The 15281-nt window shown below is 53.8% G+C and overlaps 2 protein-coding genes across 2 annotated transcripts; both read left to right on the top strand.

The window, feature by feature from the left end:
- Positions 1 to 957: 957 nt before the first annotated feature.
- LOC309887446 (feather keratin Cos2-3-like) lies at positions 958 to 1263 on the top strand (the record flags this gene model as incomplete). The annotated part of the gene is made up of 1 exon (XM_082779154.1): positions 958 to 1263. The coding sequence occupies one exon, from the start codon at positions 958 to 960 to the stop codon at positions 1261 to 1263; it is 306 nt and encodes a 101-aa protein (XP_082635280.1).
- Positions 1264 to 8798: 7535 nt separating this feature from the next.
- Positions 8799 to 9599, top strand: LOC309887442 (feather keratin Cos1-2-like; the record flags this gene model as incomplete). Its single annotated transcript, XM_082779151.1, has 2 exons — positions 8799 to 8897; positions 9273 to 9599. The coding sequence occupies 2 exons, from the start codon at positions 8799 to 8801 to the stop codon at positions 9597 to 9599; spliced, it is 426 nt and encodes a 141-aa protein (XP_082635277.1).
- Between the last annotated feature and the right edge of the window lie 5682 nt (positions 9600 to 15281).

Below are 15281 nucleotides of genomic sequence, written 5' to 3'. Positions count from 1 at the left end.
GAAGCCAGAGTTGAATTTGGCCAAGGAAAGAAGCTTTGTTTCCATGCTTGTCTGCCTTGACAGAAGCATGTCCAGAATGTGGAGGGAGGTGATTCACGGCCTCTGCTCCGCTTCAGTGAGACCCGACCTGGAGTGCTGTGTTCAGCTTTGGGGCCCCCAGCATGAGAAAGATATAGAGCTGTTCAAGTGGGTTCAGAGCAGAGCCATGAAGATGATCAGAGGGGACCCATCCAGCACTTCCAGTGAGTCTTCTGCCCTCACTGATGCATTCCTGCCCTAGAAATCCTTGGACATTTCATGCCAGCACTCTAAAGAAACCATCACTGCAGAATGGCCATGGCCTAGATCTGGAAATGAAAAGGCAGCAGTGCAGGAAACCAGTGCACAGCCCATATCATTTGTTGGGATGGTTTGCATTCAAGATGAACCTGTCAGAAAATTGTTACCTCTGCCAAGGGTGCCTCTGGGCCTGCGGCAATGAAGTACCAGTATAAAAGGCAGCCCAGTTCTCTGCTCTCTCATCCAATTCTGTTGCCTCATCCTCCTTGGTAACCAGGTGAGTCTGAAGCCCTCTCTCCTCCTCTTCTCAAGTAGAAGGGGTCTTGCATCAACAGACATCTCATCTGGTGGTGGTTCAGAGCTATGCTGGGCCTTGGAGTTCCTTGACATGGTAGAATGGTGGAGAGAGACGTTCTGTGTAGAGAGAGACTGTGACATGGTGTAGAGGCAGCCTTTTGGGTTATGTGCAATGTGATTGTCTCTTTGGATCTGGCTGCTCTTTGAAGGGCCCTGTCAGTACAAAGCGATGAGGACCATGAGCCTCCTGGCACAACCTTCACATCCACCATCACCAGTTGTCTTGGCTCCTTTGTTTTGGGTAATCAGACTACTCCCCACCTACCCATGTGCTATGCTTCCTTTCTGCCAACTCTCAAAGGTTCAACTCCAGCCCAAGACATGTCTTGCTATAACCAGTGCCTGCCATGCCGGCCCTGTGGCCCGACCCCGCTGGCCAGCAGCTGCAACGAGCCCTGCGTCAGGCAGTGCCAGAACTCCACCGTCGTCATTGAGCCCTCTCCCGTAGTGGTGACCCTGCCCGGCCCCATCCTCAGCTCCTTCCCACAGAACACCGTTGTGGGATCCTCTACCTCTGCTGCTGTTGGCAGCATCCTCACCTGTGACGGTGTCCCCATCACCTCTGGGTGCTGTGATCTCTCAGGCATTTCCAGCTGCTACTGTGGCAGAAGATGCCTGCCCTGCTAAAGGCACTGCCCATGGCCCTGGGGTTCCAGCACGACCATGGTGCTGGACAACAGAAGGAGGAGTCTTCATGCAATTGCTTTCAGAATGACGGACCTTCCTCACCTCCTCTGGCAAACATGGGCAGGAGCCTGACCAGGGGCTACCCTGAGATTTCTGAAAACTCGGCCCATGTCTCTCAGTAGGCCCTGGAGATCCCTGCACTGAAGGGCCTCTGCTCAGAGTGACCTCCTTTTCCTCTCTACACTCATTAAAGTTTCCGGCAACCCAGCCTTGGCTGTAGATGTTTCTTCCCTCTGCGTATGTCCTCCTGAGCCGCCCAGCGAGAATTGTCTTGCCTTCGGTGGGTATAAGATGGGTGTTTAAGGAGCCTTTTCCCCACTCCCAGAACAATGGGAGGTTGCGACATGCTGCAGAGGGTTTTCTCTTGGACAATGCCCGTTGGAGCTGAAGAAGACATTCCTCACTTTCACAGAGCAAGGGGCAATCTACCCTTGCCTTGCAGCATCTCTGCCCACAGCTCCCCCCTGTCCTGCAAACAGAGAGCACAACCTGCGCTGTCCTCACAGAAGAAGCTACGAGTCTGTGGGAGGCTGTGGAGGCTTGACACCCTGTAGGCTCTTAAGAACGGGCTTCTTCTTTCTCAGGACAGTGCTGTGCTGGGGAAGCAGGTGGAGACAGAAGATTGATGGCAGATGTAGGGAATGGGTGGAATAAGTGCAGGGATACCCGACTGCTTCTACTCCACCCTCATCTTCCCTCGTTTGCCCTACCTCAGGGCTATGGCCAGCACAAATGGGCACGTGCGGCAGGAACATGTGTCCCATGAGGCCCAACTGCCCCCAGCACAGCACTTGGCAGGGCCCAGGTGATGGCACACATACAGGGCTGATCACCTTCCACAAGTCAGCATTGGTGTTCGCCGTAATGGACCATACACAGCATTCTCCAGTCCCTGAGGACTCTGCACTCCCATGGGCTGAGTCAGTGCAAAGACAGCAGGCAGTTTGCATGCCCCCACGCTGCTCTAAGGTGCCCACTTGCCCCCAAGCCTGCAGCAGCTTTCCTCAGGCCCAGGACCTGCACTCGCAGGGACTTCCTCATGCTCATTTCCACTTTTCCTGACTTTTGGGGCCTGAGGTTGGCATAAATAGAGGGTGATTGCTGCAGCGTGAGGAGGGCTCAGGAGAAAGGGGCTGTGTTTCAGTGCCTCTTCGCTGCACACACCTCTGCCAGGCTGCTGCCATCTCCGTTCAGCTGCACCCAGGCTCCAGACCCTTTCAGCAGAACCGAAGTGCCTTGGAGGGGCCGGGCTGGCGGAGGAACCCTCGCGGCTGCGGGACGAGGTGGTCCTGGCGGGCGGAGCGGCAGCGCCCCCTGGGGGCTGTGCCCCTGCCTCGCCCCCGCCACACACGCCCGGCCCCGCCCGCCACGGTTCCTGCACGGCCGCAGCCCCGGCTCCTCTCCCCGTGGCTCTCAGGGCGCAGTAATACACCGCCGCGTCCCGAAGACGGGGCTCGGTGAGCCACAGGGCGCTGGACCGGCGGTCTGCTGCCACCTCGAGCCTCCCCGGCAGGTCCGTCAGTGCTCTGGAGTCTTTACGAATGCTCATGAGGAATGCGGGTCCTTGGCCCGGGAGACGGCGGTACCAGTGGATGACTTCATCAATCTGGATGTTGGGGTGTGAGCAGGTGATGTTGATGCCGATGCCCTCCCTGGTCTCTGCCAATGGATCTTGCTGCACCTGGGCTCTGCCCACAGCCACTGCCGAGAAAGAAAGCAGGAGAAAACTCAGAAAATGTCTTTCCTACACCGAAAATGTCACACAGTGGGAAAGGGAAGAAGAAAACGGCTGACAGCTGATGGGAGCATTCCCTCAATAGAAAGCACACAAAGGCATTTCACTGGGAATGGTTATTAGGGGACCAAGTCGGAGCAGGACTGTTTGGGAGAAGAGTCCGAGCCAGGAGGAGAAGGGAAGCAGGCAGGAATGAGTGGGGACGTGCCGAAAGGAGAGGAGGGAGGCAGGGAGCAAGGCAAGGTGGGAGGCAACGGCCGGCTGAGCTCGCTGGAGGCAGGCGGGATGGCTGCAGAGGGAGGCCAGAGGGGAGCGAGGTCCGTAAGAAGCCGGCGGGCCAGAAGCGAGGGCAGCCCCGTCCCGTCCCGTCCCCGGCGCCGGCAGCCCCGCGCACCCAGGAGCACCGCGGCCAGCGCCGCCAGCCCTGCGGCCCGGCCCTGCCGCATCCCGCCGCTCCGCCGCCCGCGCCGCGCTGCCCCCGCCAGCCCCGGCTCTGCTCCGCCCGCGGCGCCTCCTCCCCGCCGCCGCCGCCCGGTGCCGCCAGCTCCGCCCCGGGGCCGCTCGGGGGCTGTCCCGGGCTGCGAGTGCTGGGCGCCTGTGGGCGGGCAGGGCTTCGGCTGCTGCCCGCGGGGCTCTGCCCGTCCTGCAGCCCAGCCCGGGATAGGAGAGGGAGTGGGAGTGGGAGTGGGAGTGGGAGAGGGAGCGAAAGGGCGAGGGAGCGGAGACAGCAGCTGCCCGTCTGCTACGGCATCTCCTTTGGGAGTGGGAAGGGCAGGGGAGTGAACGGCATGGGAGATGAGTAGGGAGAGAGGAGAGAAGCGGGAGAGGAGAAAGCAGCTGCCTGCCTGAAGCGTCCCCAGTGGAGGGCAACGGGTCAGGCCGGGCTGGGCCTGGGAGCTTGGTGCTGTGGTGCGCTGGTATCACAGCTGTGGCCGGCACTGCTGCAGGTGTGGAAAGCCAGCAGCAGGAACTGGTCCGGGGACAGAGTGCCCCAACAGCACCCCAAACCGTACGGGGCCCTGCTGTCTGGCACTGCCCATTGAGCTGTCATTGTCGGTCAAGCGTCTCTGCCCAGATTGAGGGGCACAGTTGCCACTTTCCCATTTACAGGCTTCACGGCAATAGTAGCTGAGCACGTACCTGGGAGACACACAGGCAGGGACAAGCATGCCCATTTGGGGAAGATACACCCAGGCCAGTACCCCCAGTAGCTGCTTTTGGAGCCCCCAAATGGACTTGCCACATTTTCCTGGAGGCTGAGACCCCCTTTCCCTGCTCGGGGGACCCCTGGCTCCAGCAGCTGACAGCACAGGGCAGGGATGTCCTCGCGCTGAGTCTGACTCCAGCAGCGAGCATCAAATCCACTTCTGCTACTCCATGAGGAATTGCTACGTTCTCCTTGCAGCACATGTGTGCATGGGACAGAGCGAGATTATGGAGACGTAAGGAAATATTCCAGAAGAGGACAGGACAGACAGCGGTGCTCATGTGCAGGGCCCAGCCACGCAAGTACAGGCTGCAGCCCCTTTTACACCCTGCTCTGTCTGCCCTAGTGTGCTCCTCCCGGCTCCCATTTCCCTGCACGTCCCCTCATGGGGTTGTATAGGTCTGTCCTGCACCCATCCCAGCGTGTGTCCTAGCTCACAGCTGTAGGAGGTGCAAGGCCCAAGCTGATCTCCTTGTGGCTTCTTGATAGGCCACCAACTGGTGTTGTGACTGCCCACATTTGATCTCTTCTCTTCCTCCCTCATCATCTATCAGTCAGGTTTGTATCCGTGTGTGTTGTTTCCAGCTTCCTGCAGTTCTTTCTCTCGGCCCCCCTCCCAAGTGCTGAAGGGCTGCTTCTAGGGTAGGAAACAAGGAGGGAGGAGCTGAAAGGTAAGAAAGAAAATAAGGGCTGCTGTGGAAGCAGTGATGGCAGCTTCCCCAAGACCTCCATTGCAGAAGAGAGTAGAGAAAACGGCATGGCCCTGAAAGCAGAGACAGAGAACACAGCAGAGGAAACAAAGAAACAACCTCCCTCTGTTTCTCAGGTTTCGCATGGCTTCCTTCACCTTCTCGGTCTTTACGCCGTAGGTTGGTGCATGGAGCAGAGGGAATCACAGCCCTGGAGAAGATAGACACCACTTTGTTGTGGGAGAAGTTGGCAATGGGGTGGGTATAGAGGAGGGAACGTAGCCCCCGGCATGATACAAGTGCAGCCAAGTGAGAGTGAGCAGACTGTATCTTGTGTCTTCTCACATGTCTACATTCAGAAGGAGACCAGGAGCACCCTGCAGGAGCTCAAGGAGCACAGGAAAACTGGTGGTGCTGTTGTATTCAAGGAGCACAGCAGTCCAGGAGCTCTCTGCAGAAGGCAGCTGCATGACTGACAGCGAGTCCCAGAAGGACCTGTGATTGTGTAGGGCCAGAGCAGGGCAAACGAAGGGTGAGCGCCGCTTGTGCCAAGGAGGGGAGCAGGAGCTCAGCCCACAGGCCTCCCACCAGACTGGAGTTCTGTAGTTGGTGGCAGATGCACGCAGCTTGGTCATAGGCCATGAGTGTGAAGAGGACATCCCAGTTTATGCCCACTAGTGGAGGAAGAGGAGCCAGACCACACAGCTGGAAAAGTAAATTGTCCATAAAGAGGCATCCTGACCAAGACATGGCACATGTCAGTGAATGAGAGGTTTCCAAAGACAAACTACACAGAAGGATGCATGGTCTGTTTGGGCACCACACATGAGTGTATTCCCAGCCTGGATCAAGAGGTAGATATCTGAGTCCAGAATAAAGAGCAGCAGCTCTCAGCTCTCAGACAAACCCAGCAGCAACAGAAGAAACCTCTCTCTAGACCTTCCCCTCACTCCTGTGGGAAGGAGATAGAGTTGCTGCTCAGGATTCCTTGCCTTCCACCACTCGATATCTTCTGGAGGTAAAACACAGCAGGGCCTCAGCAAGCCAGGATGTTCCTTGACAGACAGTAGAAAGTAAAATCAGAACCCTGGAGTTCAGGAGAGCAGTATTTCTTTTCTTCACTGTGTGCACAACTATCTCTGTGTGTGCCCAAATATACTTCAGTATGCATCCAGGAGTGTCTGTGAGTGCACCCATGAATTCATGCATCTTTTGACATGAGCAGCAGTTTGCATGAGTGCTGTTCCCTCCACCCGCTTTTGATACCATGAATGATATCGGTACGTGATCAAGGGTCACCCTGGAAATTAACAGAAACACTGATCTGTCAACAGCATCCCTCCAAGGCTGACATGTGGTGACTGTGCATGATCCTCCTCCAGAGGATCACAGGCTGCACCTCCAGCACGCACGTAGTCCAACCCTGTTTTCAGAGTGGGTGTCATCAGATCAGGTTGCTCAGGATCAAGTCCAGGCAAAGTCTGAACTCTTCTGAGGATGGAGCTCCATTAGCATCTCTTTGGCAATCTGCTCCAGGACTTGATCGCCTTCAGGGTAAATATTTCTTCCATGTATATTTCATCCATATAATCAAACCTACCCATTTCTGAAATTGCATGCATTAGCCCCGGACTAAGTATGCTTCATCTCCAGAGTTCAGCTCTGTTTCCTTTGAATCCCCCTGTGAGGTGGGAGTAGACAATACACGTCTGTTTGGCTTTCTGTGTGGCACCCACAGGGTCTGTCCTTCCTCCCACAGCACAGCAACACCAGGACCCATGTTCCTCTCCTTCGATGCCACTTCTGCCCAAGGTTTCAGGCCCTGCATAACTCAGCACCAGGCCCATGAGTCACAGATGTATGTGTGGCATTGGTTTCCCCATGGGGGACCTCTGTCCCACCCCATACACCACTGACACTGCACCGGCAGTAGATCCACGCAGGGCTGGGCCTGCACAAAAAATGGCAGGATTTCTGAGCCTTTCTCCCTGTACATAAAGCTAACGCCATCCTTTTGAACTCTCTAGCCATGGGGAGTGCAGCTGTGTCCTGGCCTGGAGAGGCAGGGAGGGGTGACTGCCACCATGCTCTTACACTCTGAATCCTGTGGTACAGAATTATAGAAAGGATCCAAACTGTTGTGGGCCTATCCTTGTTGGGGACTGAAATTGGCAATGAACTTCTTAGGCTCAGGAGAAAGAGGGCTTCAGATACAGAAGGCTGCATTTCAGCATATGTGCTGTGGGCACTTCTGGGCTGTTTTTGTTCTGTGATTGTTCAGCTGTTCTCAGGTTCCTTCTTGCTCTCTTCTTGCCAACTAAACATCCACCACACAGCTCTCTCACACCCCCTGCTGAAAGCAAGATGTGCGCAGAGAATGTGACTTAAGCTAAAGGGCTTACAAGTGTAGATAGGGATAATATAATTAAATGAAAAAGGAAGAATAATTATAAAACTAAAGAGCGAAGGGTGTTTGGAAGCAAACTGAGAGAAAATTATACTCCACTTCCCATCAGCAAGTGATGTTCGTCGAAGTGTTTGGAAGCACTGACTTAGTATGCCCACCCCTGTTTTTCCTTCCCCTTTCACATCTTCACTGCTGAGTGTGACATCATGCAGTACGGAATATCCCTTTGGTTGGTTTAGGTCAGCTGCCCTGGTGATGTCCCCTCCCAACCTCGTGCCCACCTGCATACCTGCTGGCTTTGGGGGGCTTGGAGAGAGTCTTGATGCTGTGTCAGCACTGCTCCACTATAGCCCCAACGTTGGTGTGATGGCACTGCTGTTCTAGCTCCAAGAGCAGAGCACAGCACTCTAGGGGCTGCTGTGGGGAATGCTGAGTCTGTCCCACATAGCCCCAATACAGGCAAGTGCCCACAAGGGAGGAACATGTGTATGAACATGACACATTGTACAGCAAAGATTCTGGACAGCATTTGGTCCAAGCACATAGTTTGACGTGATAGAGAGGGGAGGTGGACTGAGAGCCTTCCAGAAGGCACTGGAGCCAGGGCTCTTGACAAGACAATGTCAGCTTTCTTGGGCCTTGAACTTAAGGCCTGAGAATCCCATTTGTTAGCCTGAGTAGCAGTGCTAAGGAAAGTGCCGGAGTGCTGCTACTGATCACTGGTGGGTGTCATGAATTAAATAAGCTTGCATCATGTAAGGAGATGGTGTATGATTTTATTCATTTTTTAAAGCAAAAAATTAAAGGCATCAAGTTATGGGAGTGAAGAAGGATTTCCCTATGGACGGGATCTGCACTGTGTGTCTTGGGAAAATCCACCCGGCTCTGTCCGATGCTGGTAGAAGGCAGGATCACCTGCACGTGAAAGGTTTCCTTTCTGTGTACATTCATCTTGTTATTCCTTCTAACTAAAACAGCCACTGACCTGTTGGGCCTTTCTTTTGTGATCCAGAAAGGGCCCTGCACAACCTCTCCCCCTTTACAGACATCCCTGGGTCAGAGCAGGAGGAGGCAAAACAGGCCAGCAGGTATTCCCTGAGGGCAGTGTCAGCAGGGGTAGGGTCACAGTCAGGAGCTGGGTCACCTGTAGCCAAAAGGGCCCCAGAGAGTCCCTAGGGAGTAACCCAGACTGACAACATTTGCTTTTACCGGACTCTTCCAGCACGTGAGCCGAGTCTTCTGCCCACAGTGAGGTGTGTTGCCTGGAAATACTTGGGCCTCCCTACCTGCCACTCAGAAGTTGCCTTCTTTGGGGAAAGGGCATAAAGCAGGAAATGAAAAGCAGCATCACAGGAAGGCAACACACATCCCGTATCATTAGGTGGGATGTTTTTCATGCATGAGTAGCTTGTCAGAAAATAGTCCCTGCTTCAAGGGATGCCTCTGGACATGGGGCAGCCAAGGCCCACTATAAAAGCCAGCCCAGCTCCGTGCTCAATCATCCACTTCTCTGGCCTTCTTCTTGTTGGGAACCAGGTGAGTGTGAAGCCCCTTCTTGTCAACCTCATTCTTCCACAGGAGTACTCAGTTCCTTGGACCTTTCAGCTGCTATCAGCTGTGTGCCCTGCCATATCTTGGGACTGCTGGTTGTGGGAGAGTCAAGTTATAGAAGGGTTGTCATGGAGGAAGATTGGGTCTTTGATATGATGGCTCTTATGCTGAAGCCTGGGGTGTATCCTGGCTGTGGTGGCTCTTTTTGGGCCCTGTCAGGATGCAGCCAAGAATGCCTCGCACATCCCTGCACAGCCTCCAGCTCACAGTACTGCCTGTGCCTTGGATCTGTTAGGGTGGGGTGACTGGCTGCTTCTCACGCATGCCCATGTCAAACTTCCTATCTGCCCTCTGTCCCAGGTGCATCTCCTGCCCCCAGACATGTCCTGCTATGACCAGTGCCAGCCATGCCAGCCGTGCGGCCCGACCCCGCTGGCCAGCAGCTGCAACGAGCCCTGCGTCAGGCAGTGCCAGAACTCCACCATTGTCATCCAGCCCTCTCCTGTGGTGGTGACCCTGCCCGGCCCCATCCTCAGCTCCTTCCCGCAGAACACAGCTGTGGGATCCTCCACCTCCGCTGCCGTTGGCAGCATCCTCAGCTGTGATGGAGTCCCCATCAACTCTGGGTGCTGTGACCTCTCCTGCATTACCAGCCGCTACTGTGGCAGCAGGTGCCGCCCCTGCTAAAGATGCCAGACACTGCCCCAGACCAGGACCCCAGGAACCCAGAACATGCTGCTGGACTAAAATGGATGGAAGAAGAGACCTCATGTTGTTGTTCTAAGAGGACCTGACCATCTCTGTCTTGTCCTGTAAAGACAGATAGGAAGGGGCCAGTCTTGAGTCTATGACAACATGACCAATGTCTTCCTACCTTGTTTTCTACATGCTCTTTTTCTTTCTTTGCTTTTTTGCCCTCTGCTTTGTGTGAGGCCCCCAGAAACAAGCCTGGAGAGACCTGCTAGCCCTCCTCCCCATGTGGGCCAGGTAGATTTATGCCCTGTTGCAAGTCTGCCATTGGTAAAGCTGAACAGATTTTTGTCTGCTCCTGCTGTGCTACGATCTCGGGGCCTCCTCTTGGAGTCACCTCCTTTCCCTCCTGAGCCTTGATAAACATTTGCAGCAACCCTGAGTGTGTCCCTGTGTGGTCTTTTCATCTGGATACTGATGGCCAAGGGAGAAAACCATTCCTTAATGGGAATAGGCTTGGGGCACTGCCTCATTCCTCTAGGCACTGGAGGGTGGGGCATACTGCAGCAATTCATCATTCAGGCACTGTTTCTTGAAGGTGAGGAAGACATCCCTAGTTCCACCACAGCCAATAGCCACCAGTCCTTGACTTGTGGCATCTCCGCCTAGACAAGCGCTGTTGACATTGGAGGCCCCAGCTCTTGGGGAAGAGTGTTCGTCTTGCTTTGGGTGGAGCTGTGCTGGGGATGGAGGTTCAGACAAAGATGGTCTCAAAGGACTGCAGAAACTGGGAATGGGTAATTGTCTTGGCGATGGCCCTCTGTCTCTCATTGACTTTCACATTTCCTCCACCACCTAATCATGGGCATCATGTCTGGGCATGGAGAGCAAGAACAGCTTCCCTGTGCATCCCCATCACACTTCAGCACAGCGTCTGGCATGGCCCAGCTGTTGCCAAGATGCATAGGGCTGAGGGGATCCACAGGTTCGTTCTGGTACCAGTCCCATCAGGCCACACACTGGAGTCCCCAGGCCCTGTGAACTCAATTCCTTTTTCATGAAGGCAGGCCCAGGACAGGGACCAATGCCCAAACACTCATGGCTGCTCAGTCTTGCTTTCTTTGCCCCAAGCATGGATCATCTTTCATCAGGCCCTGGAACTCAGAGACCCCATAGGTGGCACAATTGCACCATGCTCCAGAAAAGACATTCTGTGGGGGCAGGTATCCCACAGTCTCTGCTGAGACATAGCAGTGAGAATGGGACCTGATTGTGCACTCAGCAAGATCTGTGTATGGGCCCTGACTGTCACAGGGTGTGCACCAGCCCAACCACAGGGCACACGCTGGGGGATCTTCTCCCAGGCACCAAGCTCCTCTGTCATTCCCAGAGCCATGAAGATGAAGTGGCCCTTGTGCTCCATGTAGCCCCACTGCTCTCCACACCCAGGTGAGGACCTTCCCACAGTAGCACACCTCGGGGCCCTGTGGTGTGGGGGTGCTTTACTTTCACAAGGACTCTTGGCCCCTAGCCCAAAGACTGGGGGCTCTGCTCAAGCTCAGGCCTAGCATGGCATTGCCCCAGCTCTGCTGCCTGTGTGCCTGTGCCTGGCCTGGCCAAATCTTGTCAGCCTGGCCTAGCCAGCCTCTTAGGCGGTGCAGGGCCATCACTGGATGGAGCCTTCATCCAGGCCTCTCTGGAATCTGGCCTATCAGGTATTAGCCCCGGCCCAGCTCTCACGCTGGGACCGAGACTTTCTACGCATAACACATCTATTGCTTGGGTTAGAGCAATAATCAATAGGTGCTTCTGAGCCAGAATTATCTCCTGGCTAACACTGAAGTCTGAGATGGAGGAGCATATTCACAATTTGGAGATTCACAATTGTCTTGGAAATGACAGAATCCTTCTGGAGAACAAGTGCCCTCCACATCCAGAGTTGTTGCACAGCCAGGGCAGCTTCCTGCACCAGGGTGTCACTCACAGCACAGAAGTACAAGGCGCTGTCAGAAAGCTTGACTTCCTTCAGACGCAGAACACTGGATTTCCCCTCAGTGTTCAGCTCCGTGGTGAAACGATCACTCTGCTTGGTGCCTGCTACTGCTTGATGTGTAATCACCTGAGGGGCTTGTCCCTTCTTCTGCTGGTACCAGAGCCAGGCATCAGGTGTGGAGCTCTGGTATGTGCAATTGGTCTGGAAGGTGTTTCCCTGCTCCACAGTGACTTGTCCTTCTTGCTGGGTGACGGACACCTGCCCCGTGGTTTCTGGAAGAAAGAGAAGTTCAGCAGTTCTGTGGGGAAATCTCCAGACAGCCAAACAGGAGTGAATTCAGACCTGTGGGAGGTAAGGCCCCCTGTCCTTTACTGGGCTGAAAGGTCCCCTGGGCTGAGGCACAGCAAGGTGGTTTGGAGGCAGAGCTCAGAGCTCCCTGGCCAGAGCAGACCCTGAGGAGAGCTGTGCTGTGTGCCTGCTCCTCCTGCCTCACACATCAGGCAGAAGACAGACTGGACACGCTGGTAATGTGCATGGGAGGAGAGCTTTAATGTCCCTGTATCCACTTGGACACAATCTGGCTGTTTCTATAGGAAAGGGAGAAATGAGGGACTGCAGAGACTGATGAAATCTTCTCTGGTGACAGTAGGCGGACCAGAAGAGAGACGCAGAAAAAGGATGGACTGAAAGGACGAGAGAAGCAGGAGAGGTCTGTTCTTCATCTCCATTTCCAAATTTCGAAGAATAACAGTATCATGATAGAAACCGGCCAAGAACCAGAAACAGGAGACAACATTTACCAACATTTTCCTTGTGATTCAAAAGCTGTTCCCCACATAAATGTGGTAAGGCTTCCTGGGGAAAGCAGATTTATACCTTGATTAAAAGCCAGCACTTACCCAGCAGTTGCCCCAGGAAGGCAGTGAAGATGAGATACCCACGGTGCATGCTGGGACCGACCCTCTTGTTTGCTGTGGGAGAGAGAGTCAGAAAAGCACCTCCCAGCCCCAAGAGAACAGAGCTCAGGAAATGACCCTGCTGGGGGAACAGGAGGAGATTCAGCAAAGATAAATTTTCTGTTCTGACTGTGCCCCAAATGCTCCCTGGGGTTTCTCCCTCCTCCGGCAGGAGCAACCTCTGAGGATTGTCACAGTCAGGGATCCTGGGAACTCTGGGAGCCGCATCATGTGCAGCGGCTGCTCTTGTCTCCTCTCCCAGTGGGGTCCTCACTTCCCCAGCTACATCTGCCTTCTCTTCTAACTTCTGCACAGGCACTGTTTGGCCATGGCTGATGTCAGGGCATTCTTCCCCACTGAGCTTGTTCTTTCTACCTTGGGGTCCTCTGCTCCATAGAAATGTTCCTGTTTCCTGTGTGAGGAGTAGATGCCTTTCACATCCCCAGAAAGAAGGGAGGAACCATGCTACGCAGCATCCAGGGTTTCTGGCTGTGTCCTGTTCTGGTGGGATAACCTAGCATTTGCAAGAGGAACGGGGCTTCATTGGGGTGTTGGATGGCACGAGCCTAGGGGGGACAAGGACAACCTGTTCCATCGGGCAAGGGGTGAGGAGTCAGCAGGGAAAAGGATGTGGGTTCAGTGGGTCACGTGCACTCACAATGATGGGCCACAGGGGGCACCCACCCAGGGCCACATCCCCAGCAGTTTCTGCTTCCCTGATGCTTGGGCCCCCTCTATCACCACCCCTAACACCTTGTCTGGCTAGGCAGTGCCTGGCTAGTTGCATTGTCAATGCCTCAAATGTGTACTTCTCAGACATCCAAAGGAATGACACTCCAAGCCCTGCAGACCCCAACTGCTCCTTTCATAGCCCCCAGGCAGCGTGCACGTTCTCCCTCTGTCCAAAAATATTTACCACATGAAGCAGTGAATCCTCTTCACTGCCTGTGGTGTCCCAAAAGAGAAGGAGATTGTTCATGGAGAAGTTTGGGATCTGCATGGCAGCTCGCCTGAATAGGCACAGAGCTCTGCTGTGCTGTACAGAGCTGTGCTGTCCACATCCTTTGGCATGTGGTAGTGTGCATGTGGCAAATCTGTAGGAGTGAAGCAATGTGTTGTTGTTTGATGAATAGAGTTCTCCATTTCAAAGAAGAATTACACAAAATCCCAGAAAATCTCCAAAGATAACAATGCCAGTGAATCTCAGCAGGAGCAGGATCTGCAGCATGTGCCTTGCCCTGACAAGTGGTCTGTCTTCTGTTCCTTGGTGAGCTCCACCACAACCACTCTCTTACTCCCCCTCATCAGGAGAGGGTGAGAAGAAATAAATTTAATATAAGGGAAAAGTAAGAGAGAGAAATAAGCAAGGGCTGCACAGAAGCACAGAGAGAAAAGAAAATTATTCTCTACTTCCCCACAAAAAGTGATGTTTGGCCATCTCCTGGGAAGCAGGGCCTCAATACTCATAGCGATTGTTTGGGAGGACAGATGTCTTCATAATGAGAGCTCCCCGCTTTCCTTCCCCTTTTCCACCTTTTATTGCTGAGTGTGACATCACATGGTATGGAATATCCCTTTGGATGATGTGGGTCAGCTGCCATGGTGATGTCCCCTCCCTCCTTTTGCCCACCCTCCACTTCCTGGCTTTGGAGGTGTTGGAGAAAGAATCTTGATGTTGTGCCAGCACTGGTCCATAATTGCCCAAACATTGTTGCGACGGCAGTGGAGTTCTAGCTCCAAGTGCAGAGCACAGCACTCTAGGGACTACTGTGGGGAATGTTAATTCTGTCCCAGACAGTCCCAGTACAGCTCCATAACTCAGGGTACCCAGCATCAGAAAAAAAAACTTTGCCTATGCTATTCCCTTTTTCTTTCTTGTGTTACCTCCAACTTATGGTGTTTTATTCGGTACTAGAAGGCCACTCCTGCTGGCATCCATCTATATTCACAATCCACCCTCAAGAAAAGCAACAAAAGTCCCAATTTCTCGTAGGAATTTTTTATGTTCCAGAATGTGCGCATTGCCATGTGTTCTTTTGCTCATTCAAGAAGAGTGTGGCTTCATTTGGCTTTTGAATATATCACCTAGCAATGCAATATGAATAGACAGCTGAAAAACAAAGATTAGGAGTATTTACATGTGAAGTCACCGTGTACTATCCTAATTGCAGGAGTAAAAATCACGCCTGTGTGCTGGGAGACCCCGGCCCAACAAGGGACCCTTCCTCTCTGAGGATCACAGAATCACAGAATGTAAGAGACCTTCAAGATCACCTAGTCCAACCATGTCCCTAAGCTCTACACCTAAACGTCTTTTAAAGACCTCCAGGGATGGTGACTCAACCACTTCCCTGGGCAGCCTATTCCAATGCCTAACAACCCTCTCAGTAAAGAAGTTCTTGCTAATATCCAACATAAAACGCCCCTCGTGCAACTTTAGCCCATTCCCCCTTGACCTGTCACCAGACACGTGGGAGAATAGACCAACCCCCACCTCACTACAGCCTCCTTTGAGGTACCTATAGAGAGTGATAAGGTCACCCCTGAGCCTCCTCTTCTCCAGGCTGAACAAGCCCAGCTCCCTCAGCTGCTCCTCGTAAGACTTGTTCTCCAGACCCCTCACCAGCTTCGTTGCCCTTCTCTGCACTTGCTCAGGCACCTCCATGTCCTTCTTGTAGCGAGGGGCCCAAAACTGAACACAGTACTCGAGGTGCGGCTTCACCAGAGCTG

The sequence above is a fragment of the Aythya marila genome (assembly GCF_965140915.1).
Source record: "Aythya marila genome assembly, chromosome: 25".
Classification (NCBI taxonomy): domain Eukaryota; kingdom Metazoa; phylum Chordata; class Aves; order Anseriformes; family Anatidae; genus Aythya; species Aythya marila.
This window is presented reverse-complemented; position numbering and strand designations above follow the sequence as displayed.